The 25722-nt window shown below is 42.0% G+C and overlaps 1 protein-coding gene across 2 annotated transcripts in view; it reads left to right on the forward strand.

The window, feature by feature from the left end:
* si:dkey-82f1.1 (DENN domain-containing protein 2A) overlaps positions 1-25722 on the forward strand; it is a 118463-nt gene that overhangs the window by 71813 nt on the left and 20928 nt on the right. For both annotated transcript variants that reach the window (XM_067999666.1, XM_067999665.1), the window contains exons 3-14: positions 1498-2766; positions 3819-3970; positions 8244-8392; positions 9095-9295; positions 9641-9734; positions 10695-10745; positions 13450-13637; positions 16888-16997; positions 20557-20626; positions 20749-20826; positions 21953-22093; positions 24354-24502. In XM_067999666.1, coding sequence (XP_067855767.1) covers positions 1498-2766; positions 3819-3970; positions 8244-8392; positions 9095-9295; positions 9641-9734; positions 10695-10745; positions 13450-13637; positions 16888-16997; positions 20557-20626; positions 20749-20826; positions 21953-22093; positions 24354-24502 — 2652 coding nt within the window. The remainder of the gene's footprint in view (positions 1-1497; positions 2767-3818; positions 3971-8243; positions 8393-9094; positions 9296-9640; positions 9735-10694; positions 10746-13449; positions 13638-16887; positions 16998-20556; positions 20627-20748; positions 20827-21952; positions 22094-24353; positions 24503-25722) is intronic.

Below are 25722 nucleotides of genomic sequence, written 5' to 3' on the forward strand. Positions count from 1 at the left end.
GAAGGAGCTAGATATATTTCTTAATGCTGAAGGGATCAAGGGATATGGGGAAAAAGCGGGAACAGGTTACTGATTAAGACGATCAGCCATGATCATTTTGAATGGCGAGCAGGCCCGAAGGGCCGAATGGCCTACTCTTGCTCCTATTTTCTATGTTTCTATGTTTCTATAAAGATCCAGAGAGATTGCCAGACTTGTATGATGCTTCAGGATTTTCCAGTGTATCATGTAGGAAATGATTGGCTTGTATTACTGTGTGCCTCTGCGTTGTGGGCTCCCTTTTCTTTATTTAAATGCTGAAAAGGTCATCAGTATACTGCAAAGAGAATATAAAAAGAGCACCCTAACTGCACTTTCCCACAGTGCTAATGTTTTCCATTGAGAGTTATGAATGCTGGAGGGTTGCCAGCTGTATGTGCAGTGCTTCAATGTTTCTACACCATCTATGAGAGGGAGTTTCATTGCTCCATTTTACATATGTCAAATCCAATGCACAAAAGGCAAGACAGAAGTGAACTTGATTACATTTTGACAGGAGGTTCACTAGGGGTGACTAGGCCAAGAAAGAGACCGTGTGAGGCCCTTTACTATTTATGCATTACAGCACCATTATGTCATTAAGTTAATGATACAAAAGAAACAAACTCTAGCGTCAAAAATGTCGTCCTTGTTTGTTTCTCAGTAGGATTTAGTGAAACATTCTGAAGTGTGAAAATAAATATGTTGAGAATGGGGTCGGGGGGGTCTGAACTTTGATCTGTGGCCCCACCTTTGCAACTCTCTGACAAAATATAATTGAAATTAGGTCAACTATCACCCAATTCCAGCTCGGTGTATTTTATCACTTTTAAAAATGGGCAGTAAATAGCCCACCAATAAGCTTGAGATGGCTGATGATCTTAGACAGAAATGCTTTGAATAGTTGGCTTAAGAATCATTGTGTGTAAGGTAGATCCTCTTGGATCGTCTGGGTAGCAAGGGTGAAAGAGAAATGCTTATCTATTGGATTCCAGTCCACTCAACAACTATTTAAAAATTCACCACACCCATGGAGGCCAGGGGTTGATCATTTTACCTGGACGTGGGAGTAGACCTGGAAGAAGTGGCTTAAACAATGGTCGTATATTGAAAATGCACTCAGGGTGATATCCTCAGTTTGGGCCATGAAAATATATGAAATACCTAGTCTGATTTATCAACCCACCCCCAGTCCCACCGATTCCATTTAACAATTGTAGCCACTGTCTCTAATCAGCAGCTCACACCTATGTATAACAGATTGTTCTGGCTCAGTACAGAGAGGTAAGCCAATACTAGAGGGGCTGGCTTCTGCAGCGGTCTAAAAGTAGGGCTTACCGACTGCAAGTGAAGCTAAAACATTTGGAGATCTTGCCATCATGTGTGAAAGGCAAGCTGAGGACTGCCACATGCCTTGTTATAAGACACAGCAGCCACTCTACTGTTCTTTGTCTAACGCAGATCTTTTTTATTTTCTAGGGTCAAAACGGATGGTAAGAAGTTTGTCCATGTTGTCGAGGAGCCACCGAGGTTTGAATCTCAATCTATTGTTAATCAGCATCAGAATTACATTAAAAAGAGTTCAACAAAGGTCCTGATTGGCACACAGGCAGTTGACGGCACAGAGGTAAAGTGCCCCTTAAAGCCAGTCAATAGCTGCCTTTCAAAGTCGAGACTGGCAAGCAACGAGCAGAAAATGCTGAATCAAAAACTCGTTATCAGTGACCCAAGCCTGGACATCGACAGTGTATCCGAAAATGAACTTTCCTTGCAGAAACAGTTAAAGAATACTTCCAGCCAAAGTTTGTCCCCCAATAAAACAAATATTATAGTTAGGAATCCAAGCATCAAGCAAAAGATTTCAGAATGGGAGGGTAAGACGGAACCAGTGTTTTCAGCAGATAAAGAAAAATTGGAAAATAAAGAAACAAAGGAACTTAATAGCAAGTCGGACCTGGTGAAGTGGGTTGAGGGGAATGTCGTTAAGAAGGCTGAATCTAAACACTTAAAAGTTTGGAATTTAGATAGCAAGAATGCTGGGAAAGAGAATGAATATAAAGTGGATGATGGGAAGGCCAGGACCTTGGAATCTGAAAGCAGGTTGTCTGGGGACAAGGAGAATGAGATAATAAAGTCTGATTTGACACAGCATATTGGTGGGAAAGCAAAAGAGGTTGCCTGTAGCAAATTTACCACAACGCAGCCCTTGAAAAGAGACAGGACAACTGTGTTGAGTCACATCAAGAAGCTGGAGGAAAAGGCGAAGGAAGATTCAGTGCCAAGCCAACTCAAGCTGCCAGGTGATTACTACACCCCTCAGAGACTTCAGAAGGCACTGACAGCCCAGGGGGCATCAACCTCCAAGGAGAAAAAGGATGGCAGCTGCAGCTCTGAGCTTAAGCGTAAGCACATCCAGTCCAATTCTGACTCCGAAGCGAGCGAACCTATCTTTGGGACTCTGGACAAGGTGAAGGTCTCCTGGGCAAGCTGTAAAATTAGAAATGTGGAGAATGTCTACTCGGAACCTGGAACCCTGGACCAGGAGCTTACAGTGAATCCTGTGCCCAAACCTAGGCGAACTTTTGAATATGGGCCAGAAGAAATGGCAGGCCAGTGTATGTTAAGGAAGAACGCCCGGCAGTTGCCAGACTTACCAGCCATTCCCCCACCTCTCCCATCATCACCTCCCCCTACAGTCAGTACAGGGGCACTAAATGGGAGACCAAAGATAAACAGTAAGGATAACCGGTAAGCAGGCATCTTCTGTTTTCAGAAGGGTTAGTCCTAGTAGGATGCTGAAAACCATCTAAAGCCATAATGTAGAAATCTGCAGTGTGCATGTCTGATGTGTGAGGACCTAAAAGGCTAAGGGAGAAATCTGGGAATACCAAGATGAGTCAGAACATTTGAGCCCCTACAGATGGTGGTTTAAAATTCCTGTTTGTATTCCTCCACATGTGGAATTCCTGATCTCAGATGTGCCGCTGTTGAGAAATGCTATTGGGAGGCCAGATGCTTTCCCACAGACAGAGAGGCAAAGTACAGAGAAGAATCATGCCCATGCTGGGCTGCTCTTGTGGATCTTCTAGTTTTTCATTTCCAAGCAACTTTGTTAGAGATCTGGGATGGTGCATTAGATGGGTGGGCTGAATCAAGAGAAGAGGGAAAAATATCATAAATAGAATCTCACTCTCAAAAAATAAAACTATAGATTACCCCACGTTCCCTTCTGGGACCTGGGTTCAAATGTACCCGGACTAATTGGATAAAAGTAACCTTTGTCTGCTGTTTGTAATAGTCTCAAGTAAATTGAGTTCAGGCACTCTCTACTCATTTCCTAGTGACTTCACAGCATGGTTATGGCCCTAAGTTGCCAACAATTGGCACTGAATTGGTAATATTGCTTAAAAAGGCCACAGGATGGTTAGTGTGGGAAATGGAAATGTCACACTTGTGCAATAAGGGGAACATTCCGAGTTGGGGCTAAGTCACATTGTTGGGCAGAGCAGTGTTTTACTTTGCATCTAACCCATGCTAAACTTGACTGCACAATATTGAGGGGATTTCATCCTGTATCTAACCTGAAAGTACTCATCCCTTGCTATATCTAACCTGGGATTGTTTGATACTACCTCTAAATGCCTAAGTTGGAAAGTATTGCATTCCCTCATCTTGAGCACAAAATTCAATTTTTAAAGGAAAATGGAGATGGTGAAATGCAAAAAAAAATTAGTAGCTTCAGGGAGTGATGCATTTAACCAATTTGTGAATTAATACCTGTCATCTGTTTTTATTGACAGTCGGAAGTCCTTTGAGTTTGAAGATGTGAAAGACCTTCAGCGATTGCAATCTCCCAGTTTCTTCAGAAACGGGCAGGTGGATTGGTACGCCCAATCAAAGTTAACACTGGACTACACTTTATCAGAAGAGAACATATATGAGGATATCCTGGGTAAGACTCAGGAATTGGGTACCAAATTCTCTGATATGCAGCCTGTATCTCTTATTGTCAACCTGATTTCTAACCTGATCCTAGACATAATATTGGATTGATATGTAGAAAAATTGGTCAAGAAACTCACGCAAGCAGTGACGCTATTAGATCTGATATCAAGTAACAACCAGGAGCTGGTAGAGTCAGAGCTGACAACAGACACTCCATATGTGGAGTGTAAGGTTAAGCTTATGATTTTAAAAAAAAGAGATTGCATACAATCCGAATATTCAATTTTACAAAGGCAGATTTGGAGATGATGGGAGAACTTTCAACTTGGGAACACCTGTTTTACCTCCAGATAAGCTTTTAAGGCACAGATAGTCGGGTCGCGATCTCGCATGCCTGTTTCATACATAGAATTAGCCCTTCGTTATTTTGAATTGGGGTGTTTTTAGGTATCCAGCGCACGTTTCTGAAAATGCCAGTCACCTACTTAAACATGCTTATTAGGGTCCTGTGCTTGTTTTAGAACCCAATTGCCCCTTTCAACGGCTCTGGTGTGCTATTAGCCAATTCGAAATCAGCCACTGAGATCATGGATGTGATCAGCCTGGAGGGTGCCATTTCCAGTGATATTTAAAGGGATCATCAGATGCTGTCAGATAAATCATGCGTTAATTTATTTGGACTGCTGCAGTGCTGTTTTTGAGCTTTCTGGGAGTTTTGGCTGCTGGAACTGACAGTAATTGTTTGTGACAGTAATTTGGTGAGTCAGCAGAAGGGTTTTGACCAGAGGTTTCTGGAAAATTTCTGATTGATTTCAATGGATTTGGTGCTTTAACTGCCATTGTGGCTGAAAGAGGAGGAGCAGGAACTGGCTAGAGTCCAAGATGCTGCAGCTGCTGAGAGAAGAGACACAAGGAGGGAAGCTTGCAGGAGTATATAGGCCCAGAACTTCTTACCTGCAGTTCAGCGAGGAGCAGTGTGTGAGGAGGCTCCGCTTTACCAGAGAGGCTGTCACAGAGCTCTATCACCATCAGCACCAACTGCAGCCCAGCACAATATCACATCCTTCATTGCCTGCGGCTGTCCAAGTCAACGTGGCCCTGAACTTTTATGCCTTGGGGTCATTCCTGACTGCAGCAAGTGACATCTGCAACATCAGCCAATCAGCTGTATTTACCAGGTGACAGATGCGCTCCAAAATCAGCAATTTTATATCTTTCCCCGTAGATGCCACAAAGCTGGACCATGGAAGTCATCACCTCTGCCCTCTATAGCAGGGCTAGGATGCAAGCTTGGCCTCCAGTGAGCTGTGTCCTGTGCCGTTCTCTCCTTCTGCTCTTGCTCCCCCACACTTGTGCTCAGCGCATGACCCAATCTTGATCCCTCTAAGTCACTATCTAAAGGTCGTGGGGTGCCAATTTCTGAGCAGGTGCTTGCAAGAGTAAGAGTGAGTGATGGTGCATCTTCAGTTGCAGATTCTTCCTCCTCCTCCTCCTCTACCAATGAGCCTGGAACTTCATCAGGACCTGGAAAGAGGGAATAAAGAAAATGGTTAGTAGCCGGATGCAATGGTACATTGTTGCAAAATAGTGGTTCAAGTACCAGGCTGTGATGTAGATTGAGTGAAGGGGATGGCTAAGTGATAAGAGAAATGGATGGTTATAGGGCCAAGCAACCTGTGTCATTTTAAAGACAAGCGTTCTGTCCTGATTTTTATGTAATATTTGATTTTATATTAGAATTTATAGTTAAATAGCAAAATGAAAGGCAGTTTGGGAAGCAGAGAATTAAGGGTTGAATTTCCGTGGGGTTCTCCTGATGGACCACCATAAGAAGATGTGAAGAAATTCTATTTACGCCTTTTTCTTCGGGGTTTCTACAGATCTTCCACTAAAGTTACAATGGTCAATCAGGATGTCCCCTGTTGAAATTAATGCCGTTACAGTTGGTAGGAGCGTAAGAATTTCTCTGCACAATGAGGAGTTGGACAACGTAAAGCTGAGGTGCTATAGCACCACCACTAATTGAAGTGTGACAAGTTTCCATTATAAATGTGGACATTGGGAATTTATAATGAGGAAAAGTTGACAGGAAGTGCCCGCAGACAAAGATTTTAAAATATGGTAGATATTCACAGTAAGCAGATGAATAAGCAAATGGGAGAACCATTAAAAGAATCCAAAGGTGACATGCTATCAAGTGACTATGGGATAGTAAATGAATTCTTCTCTTCTGTCTTCACAGAGGAGACTATGGACAGTCTCCCTAGCACAGGAGTTGCCTTTCCAGAAGGGACAGAAAGTATTAAAAGAAATAGAAATTTCAGATAAAGCAGTCACGAATGGGTGGAGAAAATTAAAGGCATCAACAAAATCAGTTACATCCTTGCCACTACTTTAGGCACTCATTAGAAACAGGAGTAGTTCCCGATGATTGGGAAGTACCAAACGTAACACCAGTATTTTATAGGGAGAGGGATGACCCAGAAAACTACAGGCCAGTGAACCTAATATCCATTGCAGGTAAAGTATTAGACTGCATTCTAAAAGAGGGGACAATGAAACACCTAGATTGGTCCGGCATGGTAGGAGGGAGTCAGCATGGATTTATGAGACGAAGGTTTAACCAGACAAATTTATTGGAATTCTTTGATTTAATCATGGCATTCGATACTGTACTACACAAGTGATTAGTTCACAAGGTAAGAAGCTATGGAATAAGAGGCTAGCTTCTTGGGTAGATTGAATATTGGCCAAACCAGAGAATGCAAAAGGTGATGTGAATGGAGCTGCGTTGACCTGGCAAGGCTAACTAGTAGAATGCCACGGGATCAATGCTGGGCTATTGCTTTTCAGTGTATAGAAAAGAATGGAGCCAGGGACAGAAACAAAGGTGTCTAAGATTGCAGATGATACCCAAATAGAGAGGGTTTCAAACAAAAGGAAACTGGCAAACTAAATATAAAGGGATTTGGATGAAATGGGTATACAGTAAAAGATAAAATGAAGACTATCAAGCAGTAGTGATTAATTAATGCAAAGTTTGAATTTTAAATGTGTGAAGGAGATGCTCAGGAGGATAAGGATTTCCACAGTTTAAAGAATGGGTTAAATTTGGAATGTGCAGTGAGTCTTGATTTCAACACCGGGAGGAGGACGTACATGTAGAAAGACACAGTTGAAGCTTTGAAGGAATAGAAGAGAAAGTTTCAACGTAGTGACCATTAGTACGATTGACTAAATATAAAAAGACAAGAAAGGTTACAACAGAGAGAGTCGAGGTTGGAGCGATTGTTTATCAGATGCCCCATCTTTTTCTTGTATTTTCAGAGTGCGAGAGAGGTGTTAATAGAGCCTTCCCAGCTATGGAGCAGTATTCAAGTCTTGGACTTGGGCTTTATAAGGAGCTAAGAGTTGTTCAGGGAAAAAAAAATGGTTGGCAAGAGAATTAAACTGAGCCTGTTGGAGGTAATTGTATCAGTGGAGAAAATGTGTGTGTTCCTTTTAAGGTTAGAGGTGAGTGTGAGGCCTAGAATGTTGACTGGTGTGGAGGGACTAAAGTGGAAGCCATTAAACATAAGAGGTGGTAGCTGTTAATGTAAGAGGCATGAAAAATCACTTTGAAAAACAAGGTTTTCTTTGCTCGATCAAAGGGTATGGAGGAGATCAAGATTTAGTCATTCAGCCATTGGACGGCTGCTTGATACAAAGGAAGTTGATGAATGTAGAATGGTATCATCGGAAAAAGAGTGGGGGGAATTAGGTGATGGGTGGAGGAACACATTACTACGAAGGAGTAAGGATGACCGAGGACAGATTCTGGCGACCCCCTGAGTTACTGGTTTAATCTCCAACTATGGCACAGATAAAGTTCCTGGTGAGAAAACTGGATAGCTATGAACACTGCTTTGGAGGGAGTCGGATGTTGGTAATGCAAGTTGTTGTTGTTATTGTTTAGATGTGCGGGTGGGATAATTTGTTAAAGGCTTTGGAGATGATTCACCAAAGTGTTAAACAGAGTTCCAGTGATGTGTAACATAGGCAAAATGATCACCACTGGAATAGCCATATTAAAAATTAGTCTGACAATGAAGGATTACTCCAGAATTTTCAAAATGAGAGATAATTTGCAAGTTAACAATGATTTCCATAACTTTGGAAAGTACTAATGTAAGGGCACAGGATGATAGATTGAAGGGTAAAAACATTCAAGTTTCTTAAGGGGCTATGAGAAGTGTAAATGACTAATATATTTACTGCTATTATTTCAATTGATATCGCAGACATCCCCAAGGAAAATCCGTATGAAGATATTGAGTCTGCACACCGGCAATCCCCTGGGAAACAGTGTGTCCAAGTTCATCCTTCATCAGCTGGGTCCACCCCAAAACCAGGGTCTCCATCAGAAATTAGACCAGAGACTCCTACAAAGGTAATGTGAATGGGGTAGATTTTCATCTTTACCGCTTGGGCGGTAATCTGGCAGAGCGGATTGCCCACCCGTTGCAGAATTTGCCTAGTTTCATTCTGTCAATTCCACTGCATAGTTGACTTGATAGGAGGTGGGCTTTTGTAGATGGATGGGTCTAGCCTGCTTTTCCTGTGCCTCCTTCCAAAGAAGAGTGCTCTGTTGTAACAAATTACTTCATTCAGCAGTCCAAAGGACACCAAATAAAATCTGGTCAATGATATGAATCCAGCTTCATTGGCAGTCAAGAGTGGTATTTGAATTTTGTTCTTGTTTTGGAAATCCAGTGTTTTGTAACGAGAGCTGAAGACCCTTTGAATTGGGAGTCTTAGGCTCTCGCTAAATCCGCCAGACCCCTTTGATTGGGAGCCTTTAATATTGGAGCTAAATGCAAATCCAACATTTCAGATGACGAGCTCAGCGGAATGAGATTGAAAAATGAAGATCTGAATGTGTTAAAGTACAGCTTTCAAGATCTAGAACTTTCTGGACAGCATTACTTCAATTCCTTTGGGCAGGATTTGATCAGAATAGTCCAATACTGGAACCACTAATTCTAGGAATCATGTATTTCTTCTCTAATGCTGGCCAGTAGTTATCTGGTTAACTCTGTTTATTCTGCTGTATTTGTGAAGGTTAATCTGGAGATCTGCTCTGTCTTCACAGCTTCCATTGAAGACTCCCTCCCTCTTCCGACACTCCTCAGAAAGGAGGAGTTTCAAACTGCTGGATCTGAGAAAAACCAATAAAGACGGGGTAATTTCACCGCCAAAAGCCAGCCCGCCGTCCACCCCCAGCAGCCCAGATGATACGTTGAGCCTGGCAGGAGACTCTCAATTATTAAAGAGAAGAAAAAAGATTCCTAAGGTACGTTTCTGCCCACAGGAGATTTTTTTTAAAATTAGTTTGAGTGCCACAGTAAATCATCATCTGAACTTGTCTGCTGCAAACAGTGACTGTCATCAACTCAAAATATTTGTAAGAATAAACCAATTAAAAAGTAGCTCAGCAGAAATTGTGACAGGGTGGTCATCCTTGACGGGAGTAATAGAATATCTTCCAAAATTAGCCACAGCAACCTCTGTGCAGCAACACAAACTGAGCCCAAACGAATGGTCCAGTAATCCCCTGAGCAGCAATTTATATGCAGCAAAGTTAATCCCTTAACTTTGGATCATCACTGATAGCATTCCTCACTTTTGTCTAATGCAGGTGGTGTTGAAAATTAATGCAATCTACGAGGCCAGGAGGGGGAAAAAGAAAGTGAAGAGGATCACTCAGTCTTCTGAATCCAGCACAGGAAGAGGTAATGTTTGGCAATGATGTACCAAACTATTGTACAGCACATTGTAACTGAATAGCATTTATTGTTAGTGATAGACTCAATAATAGACCATTTTAATGGCCACAAAAATCCTTTAAACTTGATGAATGGAAACATTACTTAGCTAGAAAATATATGCACTGTATGTGCACAATAGTGTTAGAGTCTTGTTACATATTGGAATTTCTGACTATTCGACCACTGAAGAATTTATATTAAAATGGTGATATTAAATTAAATTTAGGTCACAAGGGGATTAAACCCACAGACCAGTCAAATGCTTGGGGATGTGGATTAGAGCTAGAGGAACATTTTGTGAAGCAGTACTACCTGCATTCTACTTCACCTTGACACTATGGTAGACATTTAGACACCACATGTTAGTTGTTGGAATGCCTCATAGATTTGAACTCAGCAGGAGTTTGTTTCTAGGAACCCCCTTTTCTGATAGTGCCAATCAGGTTCAAAGGAACCACTGATCAGGACAGTTATATCTAACAGCACCATTGTTACTTTCCTTGTTACAAGGAACATTATGAAATAAGCAATAATCGTTACTCTGTTTGTTCATGTATGGTTTATAACTGAAACCTGTTCACTGATTTATGCTTGGCCTCATCTCACGTAAGTGTTAATCAGTCCACCTTTCGGAAGATTGGAGAAGCACACATGACAGCACGTTCAGCATTACAGCATCCAGCTCATGTAACAAGGAGTTTCATTCTTACAACCCCCAAGTACTGCTATCAAAGGACTAGATATTGGGCAATAAAGATAAAGTCCTGATAGTAAGGGATATGGGATCCATTTACAAGAGAAACTGGTGGTGCTGAATCTCAGAAAATAACTTGAAAATTATATCAATCTTGTTGCATTACCTTGTTTACAAATTAACAGTGTGTCAGTAGTCTTTCCTTAATAAGACTTCTTATTCTGATTCAGTTACAGATGAAAACAGCGAAACTGACAGCGAGACTGAAGAGAAACTTAAAGGTAAGCAAATTCCTATACAAATTAATCATTAATAACTTTTACAATCAGTAAAATTTTGTTTGTCACTATTCCATTCGATCAAATATATTTTCCTGTACAACCTCTTGCCTGGGAAATAGAGGGGGAGCCTAGCAGCAATGTAGCTTTTTAAAAAAAAGTTTTCTACACCAATTGCCCCAATTGGAGGCGACTATAGGGGCTGATTTTCTTAACCTTTGTCTCAGGTGCAAAGGTCAGGAAAGAGGGGCAAAGACCAATTTTGCTGGGTCTCTTCTCTTTTTTTTGTACCCTCACAATTTCAAGAGTTTTCGTGGGGGGCATTGAACAGGGCCTATAGTAGACACAGGCCCATTGTACCAATGCTAATGAGGTGGGAAGGGATGTTCTGGTCACCTGCCACATTTTCCTTCAGAATTACTGGCTGTGCGCCCCAGCAAAAGGGTACCCAGATAAACATGGTGGTGTGGCCTGCCTCTGGACACCACAATCCTTAGGGGTCCCAGGGGTGGACTGAAGATTCAAAGGTCAGTCATTTTTTTTGAATTAGAGCCCTTGCTGGATGTGGGTTTAATCAACAATAACTACATTTACATAGCGCGTAAGAAAATATCCTAAGCTGCTTCACAGAGGTGCAGTCAAAAAAATGGATCCCAAGCCAAAGAAGGAGATATTAGGTAGGGTGACCAAAAGTTTAGCCGAAGAAGTTTGAAGGATGGTCTTCAGAGAAGATTGGCAGGTGGAAGCAGAGAGCTTTAGGGGTACAATTCTAGAGCATGGGGCCTAGGCAGCTGAAGGCATGGCTGCCAATGATAGGGCGAAGAGACCAGCTGCACAAGAGGCCAGAGTCAGAGGAACGGTGAGTTTTGAGGGGGGTGGGGTTGTAGGGCTAGAGGAGATCAGAGATGGGGAGGAATGAGGCCATGGAATGATTTGAATACAATTTTAAATTTTAAATGTTGTAGATCATATAAACATACAAAATTGATGGACAGGAAAAGACCAGCTGGTCCATCAAGCCTGTCCCATATAGTCATGTTGTGATTAGGCATCACAATCCCCAATGCTCCCACCCACCAACAGCCATGTAATCTCCTGGGAGAGGGAGAAAATAGATATAAAAAAGCCTAGGCCAATTCAGGGAAAAGTATAATTCTGGGAAATTCTTCTCTGACCCCCCACTCCCCGCCCCAAAGGAGATCAAAATGATTTCCAGGAGATAACACTGGCCATGATGTATCTCACCCAACTTTCCATTTACCTTTTGTACTCTGTGATTTTAGCCTCGGCCAGGAAATTGTCCTGCTCCCTTCTGAACGTTTGTAAGCTATCTGCACTCATTGCACGATCAGGCAACTTGTTCCAGAGGTCAATGACCCTCTGTGAAAAGAGAAAGCTCCCGATAGTTAGTCTAGTTCTATGCTTACGTAACATACTTATGTCCCCTGGTTTTTTTTTTATTCGTTCATGGGATGCGGGCGTCGCTGGCGAGACTGGCATTTATTGCCCATCCCTAATTGCCCTAGAGAAGATGGTGGTGAGCCGCCGCCTTGAACCGCTGCAGTCCGTGTGGTGAAGGTTCTCCCACAGTGCTGTTAGGTAGGGAGTTCCAGGATTTTGATCCAGCGACGATGAAGGAACGGCGATATATTTCCAATACGGTTCTCTGTAACTTATCTAATTCAAATAGTCTAATCCCATTTATTTTAAATACCTCATGTATCTCCCCAAAGTCTATGCTTTTGTAGAGTAAAAAGACCCAACTCTCTAAACCTATCATGATAACTATGGGCCTTTAAACTAAGTATCAGTCTAGTGGCCTATGTAACATCTACAATGTGACGGGACCAAAACTGCACAGTTTTCTATATGAGCCCTAACTGAAGTCTTTTACAAGGACATTATAATGCTTTTTGTTTTATATTGCATCATCCTGGAAATACATTCCAATATTCTATTAGCCTATCCTATAGCATCACGGTACTGATCATGAACCTTTAGGGATTCGTGCACTATAATATCTAGGTCTCTTTCCCTCTCAACAGACTCTAGTTTGGAGCCTTGCATGGCTCTACCCGTGTGCATTAATCTACATTAAATGTTGTCTGGAAGGCTGGAGCACATTCCATGAGTGAGCAGGACTTGGTGTGGATTAGGATCGGGATCTTCAGGCCGCTAATCTCCAGTAGCAGCCAGAAAGACCTGATGCAGTCCTGAGAAATTTGCTTCAATTTCCTACCCTTTCCACCGGCACTGTGCCCTGCCAGGGGGCAGACTGTGCTGGGACTGTCACTGGGCCATGTTAATGACCTGGCACAAGAAATCCTGGTGCTCTGGAGCCTGGATAAGGATCAGTGAACTTTGGGTGTGCAGCTTCCACTCAGCCCCAGGGCAGGCAGGGGGTACAGGGAAATCTGTTCTTATGAGTTTGATACATGTAGGTGACGTAAAAAGGGATGATCTAGCCACGATCAGAAAACTGAGCAGGTCCAGCCCCTTCACCTTTCAGTAGTGGGATCGTGCCTGCGAATAGATGCTGCAGTGGAGTTTGAACAAGATATTAAGATGTAGGCTTTTAAATAATGGTTGACATTTCATTTCAGTTATTAAGACTGATTATTAATTAATACACCACTGGATTCAGTGAAATTAATTCTCATCTCTCATTCCCTCCCCGCCCCCCCCCCCCTCTTTCCCCCACCCATAGCTCACAGCCAGCGCCTTGTGCTAGTCAAGTCCATGCTGAAGCAAAGGGGTCGCTATCGGACCTTGGAGAGGGATCTCATCGAGTTCCAGGAGTGGCAGTTATTTGAGTTCTTTGTGGTGGTAGCTCTCCACATGAAGAAGGGAAGTAGTTTGTACATACCTGAGGTCACCCAACAGTTTCCCCTGAAGGTAAGAAGATGCTCAACTTCAGAGAAAGAAGAGGCCCTTTCTCCCTCTCCCATCTGCTCCAGTGGTCTGGAATGTTGAACTGTTTACAGATTTTAAAAAATATATATTTCCTGAAATTTCTGATGCAATGACAAAAAGGTGGAGGAGGTTCATAGAATCATAGAAATTTACAGCACAGAAGGAGGCCATTTGGCCCATTGTGTCTGTGCCAGCTGAAAAAGAGCTACCCAGCCTAATCCCACTTTCCAGCTTTTGGTCCGTAGCCTTGTAGGTTACGGCACTTCAAGTGCACATCCAAGTACTTTTTAAATGAGTTGAGGGTTTCTGCCTCTACCACCCTTTCAGACAGTGAGTTCCAGACCCCCACCACCCTCTGGGTGAAAAAGTTTCTCCTCAACTCCCCTCTAATCCTTCTACCAATTATTTTAAATCTATGCCCCCTGGTTATTGACATTTCTGCTAAGGGAAATAGGTCCTTCCTATCCACTCTATCTGGGCCCCTCATAACTTTATACACCTCAATTAAATCTCCCCTCAGCCTCCTTTATTCCAAAGAAAACAACCCCAGCCCATCCAATCTTTCCTCATAGTTAAAATTCTCCAGTTCTGGCAACATCCTTGTAAATCTCCTTTGTACCCTCACTAGTGCAATCACATCTTTCCTGTAATGTGGTGACCAGAACTGTATGCAATACTCTAGCTGTGGCCTAACTAGTGTTTTATACAGTTCTAGCATAACCTCCCTGCTCTTATATTCTATGCCTCGGCTAATAAAGGAAAGTATCCCGTATGCCTTCTTAACCACCTTATCTACCTGTCCTGCTACCTTCAGGGATCTGTGGACATTTAGTCCAAGGTCCCTCTGTTCCTCTATGTATCCTACCATTTATTGTGTATTCCCTTGCCTTGTTTGCCCTCCCCAAATGAATTACCTCACACTTCTCTGGATTGAATTCCATTTGCCACTTTTCTGCCCACCTGACTAGTCCATTGATAACTTCCTGCAGTCTACAGCTTTCCTCCTCACTATCAACCACGCGGCCAATTTTTATATCATCGGCAAACTTCTTAATCGTGCCCCCTACATTTAAGAAAAAATCATTGATATATACCACAAAAGGCAAGGGACCTCGTACTGAGCCCTGCGGAACCCCACTGGAAACAGCCTTCCAGTTACAAAAACACCCGTCGACCATTACCCTTTACTTCCTGCCACTGAGCCAATTTTAGATCCAATTTGCCACTTTCCCTTGGATCCCATGGGCTTTTACTTTTTGACCAGTCTGCCATGTGGGACCTTGTCAAAAGCCTTGCTAAAATCCATGTAGACTACATCAAACGTGCTATCCTCATCGACCCTCCTTGTCACCTCCTCAAAAAAATTAATCAAGTTAGTCAGACACGAACCTTCCCTTAACAAATTCATGCTGACTGTCCTTGATTAATCCATGCCTTTCTAAATGACGATTAATACTGTCCCTCAGAATTTTTTCCAATAATTTGCCCACCACCAAGGTTAGGCTGACTGACCTGTAATTACTCGGTCTATCTCTTTCTCCCTTTTTGAACAACTGTACAACATTAGCAGTCCTCCAGTCCTCGGGCACTACACCTGTAGCCAGGGAGGATTGGAAAATGATGGTCAGAGCCTCTGCTATTTCCTCCCTTGCTTCTCTTAACAGCCTGGGATACATTTCATCCAGGCCTGGCGATTTATCTACTTTCAAAGATGCTAAACCCCTTAATATTTCATCTCTCACTATGTTTATCCCATCCAATATTTCACACTCCTCCTCCTTAACTACAATGTCTGCATCGTCCCCCTCCTTTGTGAAGACAGACGCAAAGTATTCATTTAAGAATCATACCCACATCTTCTGCTTCCACACACAGGTTACCTTTTTGGTCTCTAATAGGCCCTACTCTTTCCTTAGTTATCCTCTTGCTCTTTATGTATTTATAAAACATCTTTGGGTTTTCCTTGATTTTACTTGCCAATATTTTTTCATGCCCTCTCTTTGCTTTCCTAATTTCCTTTTTAATTTCACCCCTGCATTTTCTATACTCCTCTAAGCTTTCTTCAGTATTGAGCTCTCGTTATCTGACGTAAGCTTCTCTTTTTTGCCTTATGTATGCTCCTTGACATCCAGGAGGCTCTAGATTTGGGAGTCCCACCCTTTTGCTTTGTGGGAACATATTTACTCTAAACCCTCACTATCTCCTCCTTCAATGCCTCCCACTGCTCTGACACTGATTTACCTTCAAGTAGTTGTTTCCAGTCCACTTTTGCTAAATCACATCTCACTCGGTTAGTCATTAACTCAACACACCCATACATTAAAAAGGAAGGAACTTGTTCAAAGTACTCCCAATGTCTCCTAAAATATATAACTATAAAAGTATTTCTTCACTGAATTTCCTTCTGCTGCAGACACCCGCCATTTCAGGTTTTCTCCCCTCCTGGTCTGCTCAAGAGACTGAATCCCTGAATGGCACCATATATTTTAAAGAGGGCTGTAATTTAACAGCAGTCTGGGAGCTGATCTGGAACCACCTGATGCTATAAAAACAGGTCACCTGTTGGGAATGCTGCATTCTTTGCCAGCTTCATGTTATCCCAGAGCTGGGCATCTCCACATTGGCTCCCAGCCTGATTAGTTATGATTTCCATTAAAGTGAAAGACACAGGTGGCTGATCTGGCTTGGATTTAGAGGCAAGGAAACTCAAAATGCCATGACAAACTATTTTATAGAACAGTAAAGATTATTATAATTAAATATCTTTAGCATAGACACTGGTGGAGCACTTTGAACAAAAAGTACCCCTAGAAACTTTCCTCCTCTTTTAAACGCTGTGTTAGCAAATATTTACCTCTGAATTCATGCTGTGGAAAAACTGAAAATTTATGGCTAAATTTTCTGGCACGGTTTTGTTGATTCGTTTCTAATTTATCAGTAATTCTGTGGTACTGGAGACATGATGTTGGTTTGTGTTTCCCAAAAGGCAATATAATATTCCCCACTGTCAGGAAGAGTTAGGAGTAAGGGTATTTTACAGTGAGAGATGAAGTATGGAGCATGACTTATGATCTGAGACATGAAGCATCATGAGCAGTGTAGTGTATGCGTGTATGTACAGCATGTGTATCTGAAATGTGATATTAAGCAGTGTGTGTGCCTCATGGTGAATAGTGTGGAGGGCCTGAATATAGCATGGTGTGTCATACCATCATTTTTCCCTGTGGTTCAGCTGGATAAACCGTTCAAGTTCATGCGGGAAACGGAGGACCAGTTAAAAGTCATCCCACAGTTCTGCTTCCCTGATGCCAGAGACTGGGCTCCCGTGTCCGAATTTGCCAGGTATTTATTTTATTAGGTTATGTTCAGTCATGCCTCTTCTCAACCAATGGGTGGTGGGGGTGGGATGCTTGGTAATGGCTGAATGTTCAACTGCATCAAGTTTAATGAGTTTCTTCATGTTTGTAAAGTGATTTATTTTTACAAAACTTTCCTCTGCGACCTGTATAACTCATTAGAACAATGCTTGGTATTAAACAGGCATTATTGAGAATTACATAATGTGAGCTGAATGTAAGAGGAATTTGGGATATGTGAGTGTTATCATGAGGATGAAGAACCATAGAAGTATACAGCACAGATGGAAGCCATTAGCCCTTTGTGTCTGTACCAGTACATTATTAAAATAAGAATTTGCACTTAATATAGCATCTTTCACGTTCTCAGAACATCACAAAGCATCTCACAGCCAATAGAATACCTTTGAAGTATAGTCACTGTTGTAACATAGGCAAACCCTGCAAGCAATTTGTGCACAGCAAGGTTTCAAAATCAGCGATGTGATAAATGACCAGATAATCTGTTTCAGTGGCGTTGGTTGAGGGATAAATGTTGGCCAGGATACCAGGAGTACTGCCCTGCACCTCTTTAAACAGTGCCATGGGATCTTACATCCACCTGAGAGAGCAGGCAAGGCTTCAGTTTAGCGTCTTATGTGAAAGACAGCACCCTGACTGTGCAGCATGCCCTCACTACTACAATGAAGTGTCAGCCTAGATGATGTGCTCAAGTCTCTGGAGAAGGGCAGAAACCCATGATCTTTTGACTCCCAGGCGCGAGTGCTACCACTGAGCCAAGGCTAACACTTGGCTTCTTTATAGCCCACTTGGCTGACATATGGCTTCACATGTCCATTAAAGAACAAATGATCCTTCACACCAAGCCTAGAGCAAATTTTTTTTTTAATCTGTGGAACATATTACATAGAATGTATAGCACAGAAACAGGCAGTTCAGCCCAACAGGTCCATGCCGGTGTTTATGCTCGACATGAGCCTCCTCCCACCCTTCTTCATCTAGCTCCATCAATATATCCTTCTATTCCTTTCTCCCTCATGTGATTATCCAGCTTCCCCTCAAATGCATCAATGCTAGTCACCTCAACTACTCCTTGTGGTAGTGAGTTCCACATTCTAACCACTCTCTGAGAAGGAAGTTTCTCCTGAGTTCCCTATTGGATTTATTAGTGACTATCTTATATTTATGGCCCCTAGTTCTGGCATCCCCTGCAAGTGGAAACATCTTCTTTACATCTATACTGTCAAACTCTTTCATAATCTTAAAGACCTCCATCAGGTCACCCCTCAGTCTTTCTCTTTTCTAGAGAAAAGAGCTCCAGCTTGTTCAATCTTTCCTGATAGGTATAACCTCTCATTTCTGGTATCATCCTGGTAAATCTTTTTTGCACCTTCTCCAGTGCCTCTAAATCCTTTTTATAATATGGTGACCAGAACTGTTTGCAGTACTCCAAGTGTGGTCTAACCAAGGTTCTGTACAACGTTTAACACAACTTATCTGTGTTTCAATTCTATCCCCCTAGAAATGAACCCCAGTGCTTAGCTTGCTTTTTTTAATGCCCTTATTAACCTGCATCACTACTTTTAGTGATTTGTGTTTCTGTGCCCCTAAATCCCTCTGCTCCTCTACCCCGTTTAGACTCTTATTTTCCAAGCAGTATGTGGCCTCCTTATTATTCCTACCAAAATGTACCGCCTCACGTTTATCTATATTTAAATTCATCTGTCAATTACACGCTCATTCTGCCACTTGTCCCGGTTTCCACATGCTCTGACCTTAGTCGTGAGTCTACTTCCTTATCGAAGGCCTTTTGAAAATCCAAATATATTACATCTACTATATTACGCTTGTCTACCTTTTCTGTTACTTCTTCAAAGAATTCAATAAGGTTGGTCAAGCATGACCCCTTTTGAAATCCATGCTGACTATTCTTTATTATATTTTTGGTTTCTTGATGTTTTTCTATTACATCTTTGAGTAAGGATTCCATTATCTTTTCTACCACCGACATTAAGTTGATTAGTCTATAGTTCCCTGGACTTGCTATTCCCTCATTTAAAAAGGGAAATAGAACATTAGCTGTCCATCAGTCCTCTGGCACTAGTCCCTTTTCTAATGATTTTTTATATATAAGAGTGCCTCTGCTATCTCTTGCCTAACTTCTTTTAATATGTGCTGATGCAACCCATCTCCGGACCAGGGGTTTTATCCTCTCTAAGTTTGATTAGTTTATCAATTATCTTCCCCCTTTCTATCTTAAATGTATTTTTCTAATGTCATGCCCACCATGTTACTCTCCCTGATAAATACTGAGGCAAAGTAATGATTTAATATGTTTGCCATTTCACTCTCATCACCTGTGTGTGTATCCCTTAGTGGCCCTATCCCTATCCTGATTTTTCTTTTGTTATTTATATGTCTGTAGGATACTTTACTATTTCTTTTTATATTCCTCGATAATTTAATTTTGTAGTTTCTCTTTGCCTTCCTAATTGTTTTTTTGACTTCTTTCCTAACCTTTTCATATTCCCTTTTGTCATCCTCACCTTTGTTGTCTATGTACTTAGTGTATGCCTTTTTTTTAGTTTCAGTTTTACCCTTATTTCTTTATTCATCCATGGTGTGTCATTACTGGCTAGTTTGTTATTGTTTTTAAATGGGTTATATTTCTTCTGGACTCTGTTGATCAGCATTTTAAATGTTTCCCACTGCTGTTCTATTTCTTTGTCAGTAAATTTTTCCAGTTTATTTTCTCTAGTTGCATTCTCATCCCCTTAATTTATTATTCCAATTTATTACTTTGGTCTTTGTCTTACTTATGTCCTTCTCGATCTTTATCTTAAACCTTATTATGTTGTGATCACTGTTGACTAGGTGTTTACTTATCTTATCTGTTCTCGTTCATTACCCATTATTAGATCCAACGATGATTCCTCTCTTGAGTTTTTTACATACTGGATAAGAAAGGAGTCCTGCACACATTGTTAAAAACTCCATTGCCTGTACCCCTTCAATTACCTCTTCTTGCTAGTTTATTTCGGGGTAGTTACAATCTCCCATGATTATTATTCTATATTAAGAGTTACCGCAAGGGAGGGGAAAGCAGGGTACTTTATGGTGAGGGGTGCGTTATAGATCATGTTACAGTATTGTGGGCACGCTGCCGTGAGGATATTTTATAGTGAGGGTTGTGTAGCAATGCAGAGTTTGTCAAGTGAGGCATTTTAGCTGATTTCGCAAATAGGAATGAAGCCTTGAACAATGTGTGTTATGTTGAAGACCACAACATACGTGTGTGTGTGACTGTGCAGGGTAATGGGGTCCTTTCCCTACTGTACACTCCACGTTGTGTTGATTTTTCCATTTCCATCTGGATACCATACATGTTGGAGCCTATTAAAGACTCAGTGATCCTTCACACCAGTTTCAGCACTTTGTTGTAAAGCTCCCCACCCCTTTTCACCTTGCGGGAGTTTTTCTCAGGGCTCTGGTTTACAATAACTCAGAGTATTCTAACAAATCGTCCTTGTTTTCCACTGTAACAGTGAAACCTTTTCCTTTGTCCTGACCGGAGAAGACGGGAGCAGACGATTCGGGTATTGCCGACGCCTACTGGTAGGGCCAACTTTAAAAGCCTTATTAAAAATTAAGATGATTTTAAATCCAGTCCCCTCTGTAAAGGCAATGAGACACAGTTATGACATGTTAAATGTTTCATCTCCTCTTCTTCCTTTTAGCCCACTGGGAAGGGGAAACGTCTGCCTGAAGTTTACTGTATCATCAGCCGGCTGGGCTGTTTCAACCTCTTCTCCAAGGTATAATTATAGATCAATATTTGTCAGGAACTGGCTGGTGGCTAGGTGGAATTACTGGGCTCCACAGATTGAGGAAGTGAATGAACATCTTGTGGTATTAAGTCAACTCCTCACACTGTTGGACTTGGTCCCTGGATGTTTCGCTCCCCACCCATCTGAAAATCTGTGCAAAAGAAATACAAGGTTCCATTAGAAACTTAATGGAAGGATTTGTGATCATCTTTCTCACACTAATGCTTAAAAAGGACTTGAGGAATTCTATGTATTTATCTCAACATCGATCCAAGATAATTTTTCTAGGTTCCCTATAAACCTATTTGCCGGGGTACCCTCTGTGAGCATCCTTTTTGGTGGATCGGACTCAGCGAGCCCCTCTTGTAGTGTGTCCGCTTCATGTCGCTGCAGACAATGAGATCTGTGTGTTCATTCTGTTTGTGTATTAATCAGAAGCCTTCCCTGCCTGTGTATTTCCTGCTTATTTGAATAAGAAATGAAAAGGGGAGCAACATTACAAACACCTGTGCTCACTCTAACCTAACCGCCAGTGCCCATTGTGATTCTTTCTATTCGTTGCTCAATGCAACACTGCCCGTACTACCTACCCAACATCGACTGGATTGCCAATCCAATTGGTAACACTCAAGCTAATCTACCACTGCCTGATACAATCTAAGCCCTTGTGTCCTCTTCCACCCAGCTCAATTCTCACTGCCTTCCCCGCCATACATGTCTGAATGTCAACTCAGTAGCACTTGAGTGAGCTTCTTTCTGCAGTCACAATGGAGCATTTACACTTTGAACTATATTTAGTCTGTTATAGTGTAATTGTTTATAACCTGTTACAACTGTCTTGAATAACTCAAGACTATCTTTGCCTGTCTGTCATTTGTAGTAGTGTGTTTACATAACTTACTTTCTCCAGAAACTAAATATTAGAGCAGAAATATTAAATGCCCGTATCTGCGAGGTCCTGGATTTCTAAGTGATAAATGTAAGAGGTGCTACAACCATGGACAGAACGTTATAGCTTGTGGTGCCTCTTCCTAATTTATGCCCATGTCCTTTCAGTCCAGTCTCGCTTCAGTGAGACAGAAGACTAATCAAGTATTTTGTTGGCGCACTGCAGATCTTGGATGAGGTGGAGAAGCGGCGAGTGATTTCCCCTGCCCTTGTTCAGCCATTCATGAGGAGCATCATGGAAGCACCATTCCCTGCTCCAGGGCGAACCATCACTGTTAGAAACTTCCTTCCAGGATCAGGAAATGAGGTAAGGGAAAACCTTAAATCATTCTCTAACTTCCTGATGTTTGGTGTATTTTGGTCTTTGTGTTTTCTTATGCCACACAAGAACAGGTAAAAAAAATATGGAGGGTGAAATTGGACGGGGGCAGGCACGCGAAACCGTCAGAAACGCTTTTGCCGCCTGTTATGCGACGTGCCCGATATTTAGTTCTATTGAAGTCAATGGAATTGAATATCAGATGGGGCGTATATCGGGCGACGAATATGATACCACCTGTTTTGCGGCCCCACCAAAGTCCAATTTTACCTAAATGAAGTTTCATTTTTACAGTGGCATTTACCAGCAGCTACCAGTCCTTAACTTTGGCACTTGCACCCTCGGTCCTCCTCTGATTTCAAATGCAACTCCTACATCTCCATTTCTAAAAGTTGCTTCTAATAAACTGTTTGCTCTTTTGTACAAAGCACTTTTTGCCCCTCAACAATCCTTAACTCTTGACAAAGCAAAGTTTGCACGAAACCTGAATACTGCTCCCATATCCACAGAGCATCTCCACAGACTCCTGGAGAGATACAAGAAAAAGCTTATTGTCTGATATACGTTGTCTCTCTCACTTTTGTCTCTGTCTCTGTTTCTCTTTCTCTATTGCGAGACTTTGTTGACTATTCTATCAATAGAATTATGGTCAGTGCTCATCTGAACTTTCTTCATTTGTTTGTCCTAAGCTTCAAAATGCTGTCTGACACAGTCTTTCTCTTCCCTACATTCTCACAGTGTTGATGTGAAGATTCATTATACTGTCCTACTCAAACTCATTATTTATTCGGACCTCAGACTGTGGTATTCCTTGGTTATCTGTCTTCCTTTCCTTCTGCAGGTTTTTAAACCCCAAGTTGACATTATTTAAGTAATACTGACTAGGCCTGTATTCTCTAGAGTTTAGAAGAATGAGAGGTGATCTCATTGAAACATACAAAATTCTTACAGGGCTTGACAGGGTAGATGCAGGGAGGAGGTTTCCCCTGGCTGGGGAATCTAGAACCAGGGGTCACAGTCTCAAAATAAGGGGTAGGCCATTTAGGACTGAGATGAGGAGAAATTTCTTCATTCAGAGGGTGATGAATCTTTGGAATTCTCTACCCCACAGGCCTCTGAAGGCTCAGTCATTGAGTACATTCAAAACAGAGATCGATAGATTTCTAGATATTAAAGGCATCAAGTGATATGGGGATGGTGCAGGAAAATGACGTTGAGGTAGAAGATCAGCCATGATCTTGTTGAATGGTGGAGCAGGCTCGAGGGGCCGGATGGTCTACTCCTGCTCCTATTTCTTATTTTCTTATGTACTTCTGGATTTACCTCATCTCTTTTTAGCCTTGGTAGTGTTCTGCACAATGGGCTTGTGCCTTTATTTAGGTTTCTCAATAAAAAAAATAGCAGTTTCTGTTGAGTATAAAGTTAATTTGAGTAGGTTTCCAACAGCCATATTCTTGAAGTGACGGCCATGGCTTTTAATCCTTTTCCATACCTGCATCACGTCTGGCAGGTCAGTTTGAATGAATGAGAGTCTGTAAGGTTGCGAGATCTGGCTGCCAAGCGTCTGGTACACAAAGCAACTCATCTATCCATCTCGTTTGGCTTCCAATGCGATATATGTGGTTGCATATGTGCGTCCAGGATTGGGCCCTCCTCCTATCAATGCACCCACAACTGCAACTCATCTGTCGACTTGATAGACTCTATCATTCCTGTGCCCATACATTCTCTATGGGGCTCACTGTAGGACAACACAATAGAACTTTTTGAATATCTGAGTAACTTTAAGATATTTTTGCTATGCAGCACATGATCCAGAAGTATACTGATTTTCTGCTTTGAAATCATGCGTGAGGATTTGAGAACATGAGAGGTGTTGTCATGGTGACATGCTCTGTATATAGAGAAGCATGCAACAAAGTGAATGGTTAACATAGTAATGTTGCTTTACTGATTGCACCCACTGGCAAGAAATTCTTAAATTTTATGATTGACAAAATTTTTATTTAAACTAAGCACAAAACCACTTTCAAAAACTGTTCGAGCTGCATGATTATAATATGTGACCGTAGCTGGCAATCCACCATCTTATCCCCGGTAGAAAAACATGGCAACTTTCTGAATAGAGATGTGAAGCAAGATTATTCCTGGCTGTTCTATAAACTGAACCTGCCAAAAAAAGTTCTATTATAGTTGTTGGCATTTTTGCTTCTGATGCAGTGATTTGACAGATGCCCTTCTTTTGCAGGTGATCCAGCTGTGCAGACCCCTAGACTCCCGTCTGGAGCATGTGAACTTTGAGTGTCTCTTTTCGTCGTTGAGCGTCCGCCAGCTCATTAAAGTCTTTGCATCTCTTCTACTGGAGAGGAGGGTGATTTTCACAGCAGATAAACTCAGGTGAATAATAGTAATTCCTGCTGTTTACAATGAAATCTCGTGGACAAAAAAAAGCCAATTAGGAACTACTGGAGATTCTATGATCAGTCAACATCGGCTATCCCCTTACGCTAATAATATTCCTAAATACACCCAAATCACACCTCCCGTTGGTTAATCACAGAATCTACCTGTAATATATACTATCTAATACATAAAGGGTAATGGATATCTGTAATATATACAGAACACATGTATACATTATATATTAGTTATCTTGTGTATAGTGTAACTGCAGGAATCAGAGGAAGCATGTGGAAGGCCTTGCACATGCTACTATCCTTGAGAGACCGTACTATTATTCTGTGCATCATTACCATGCCACAAGTATTGGACATTACCTCTGCATAGACACTGATCTATGGGGAAGCAAACCAGATATGAGATCAGTGAAACCCCATGAGATACGTGTCTGTATCCCAACCCCAATCACTTGGAGATTGGAAGGGACAGGCCCCGCCCATCTTGGACTCCAAGTCTTTATGGCAACACACTCTTTGGGCCTCTATCATAGAGCACTCCCTGCAAATGTCCCTGAAACTGCCAGAGGCACCAGGGTGGACTGCAGTGCTGCAAAGTAATCCATCAAGGGGCCACAAATGCAGGTAGTAGACTCATCCAATTGACCCACAATATGCTGCACAGTGTTTGTCACCAACCCCAGTACCTGCACATGTGCTTTACGTTATGCAAATGCTCTTATATTAAAAGTTGGATCCGTGAGATATGGGTCTCCAGGTTCTTCAGCTGAGGGGGCAACATCTCCTGATCTTACTGTTCCACGCACAGCTCCTCCTGTCCACTCGTGCTCTACGCATCATCCTATCCACTCGTTTCTGGCTCCTGGCTGGATATTTCTGGGCTGGTGTTTGAGACGGAGAAAATGATGGATAGTGGATGTAATGAAGTGCTGGAAGGGCCTGAAGTAAAGGGGCCTGATTCTTCTTCCTCCTCTGCTTCTTCTTCCTCAGTTGCATTAGGAGGAGGAAAAGAAGGTTAAAATGGGTTGCTGAGGAGCAGAGTTCATGGGGTAAATTTTAACGCAAGAATGGGTGGGTTGGGGGTGGGTGAGAAGGTAAAAATCGTAAGAGAAAAAGTAAAACCCGATCAGAACTTGCCTCCAACCTGCCCACTTCCGGTTTGAATGGAGGCAGGTTGGGGGGCTGGCGACCAACCCACTC

This window comes from Heptranchias perlo, chromosome 18 (assembly GCF_035084215.1).
Source record: "Heptranchias perlo isolate sHepPer1 chromosome 18, sHepPer1.hap1, whole genome shotgun sequence".
Classification (NCBI taxonomy): domain Eukaryota; kingdom Metazoa; phylum Chordata; class Chondrichthyes; order Hexanchiformes; family Hexanchidae; genus Heptranchias; species Heptranchias perlo.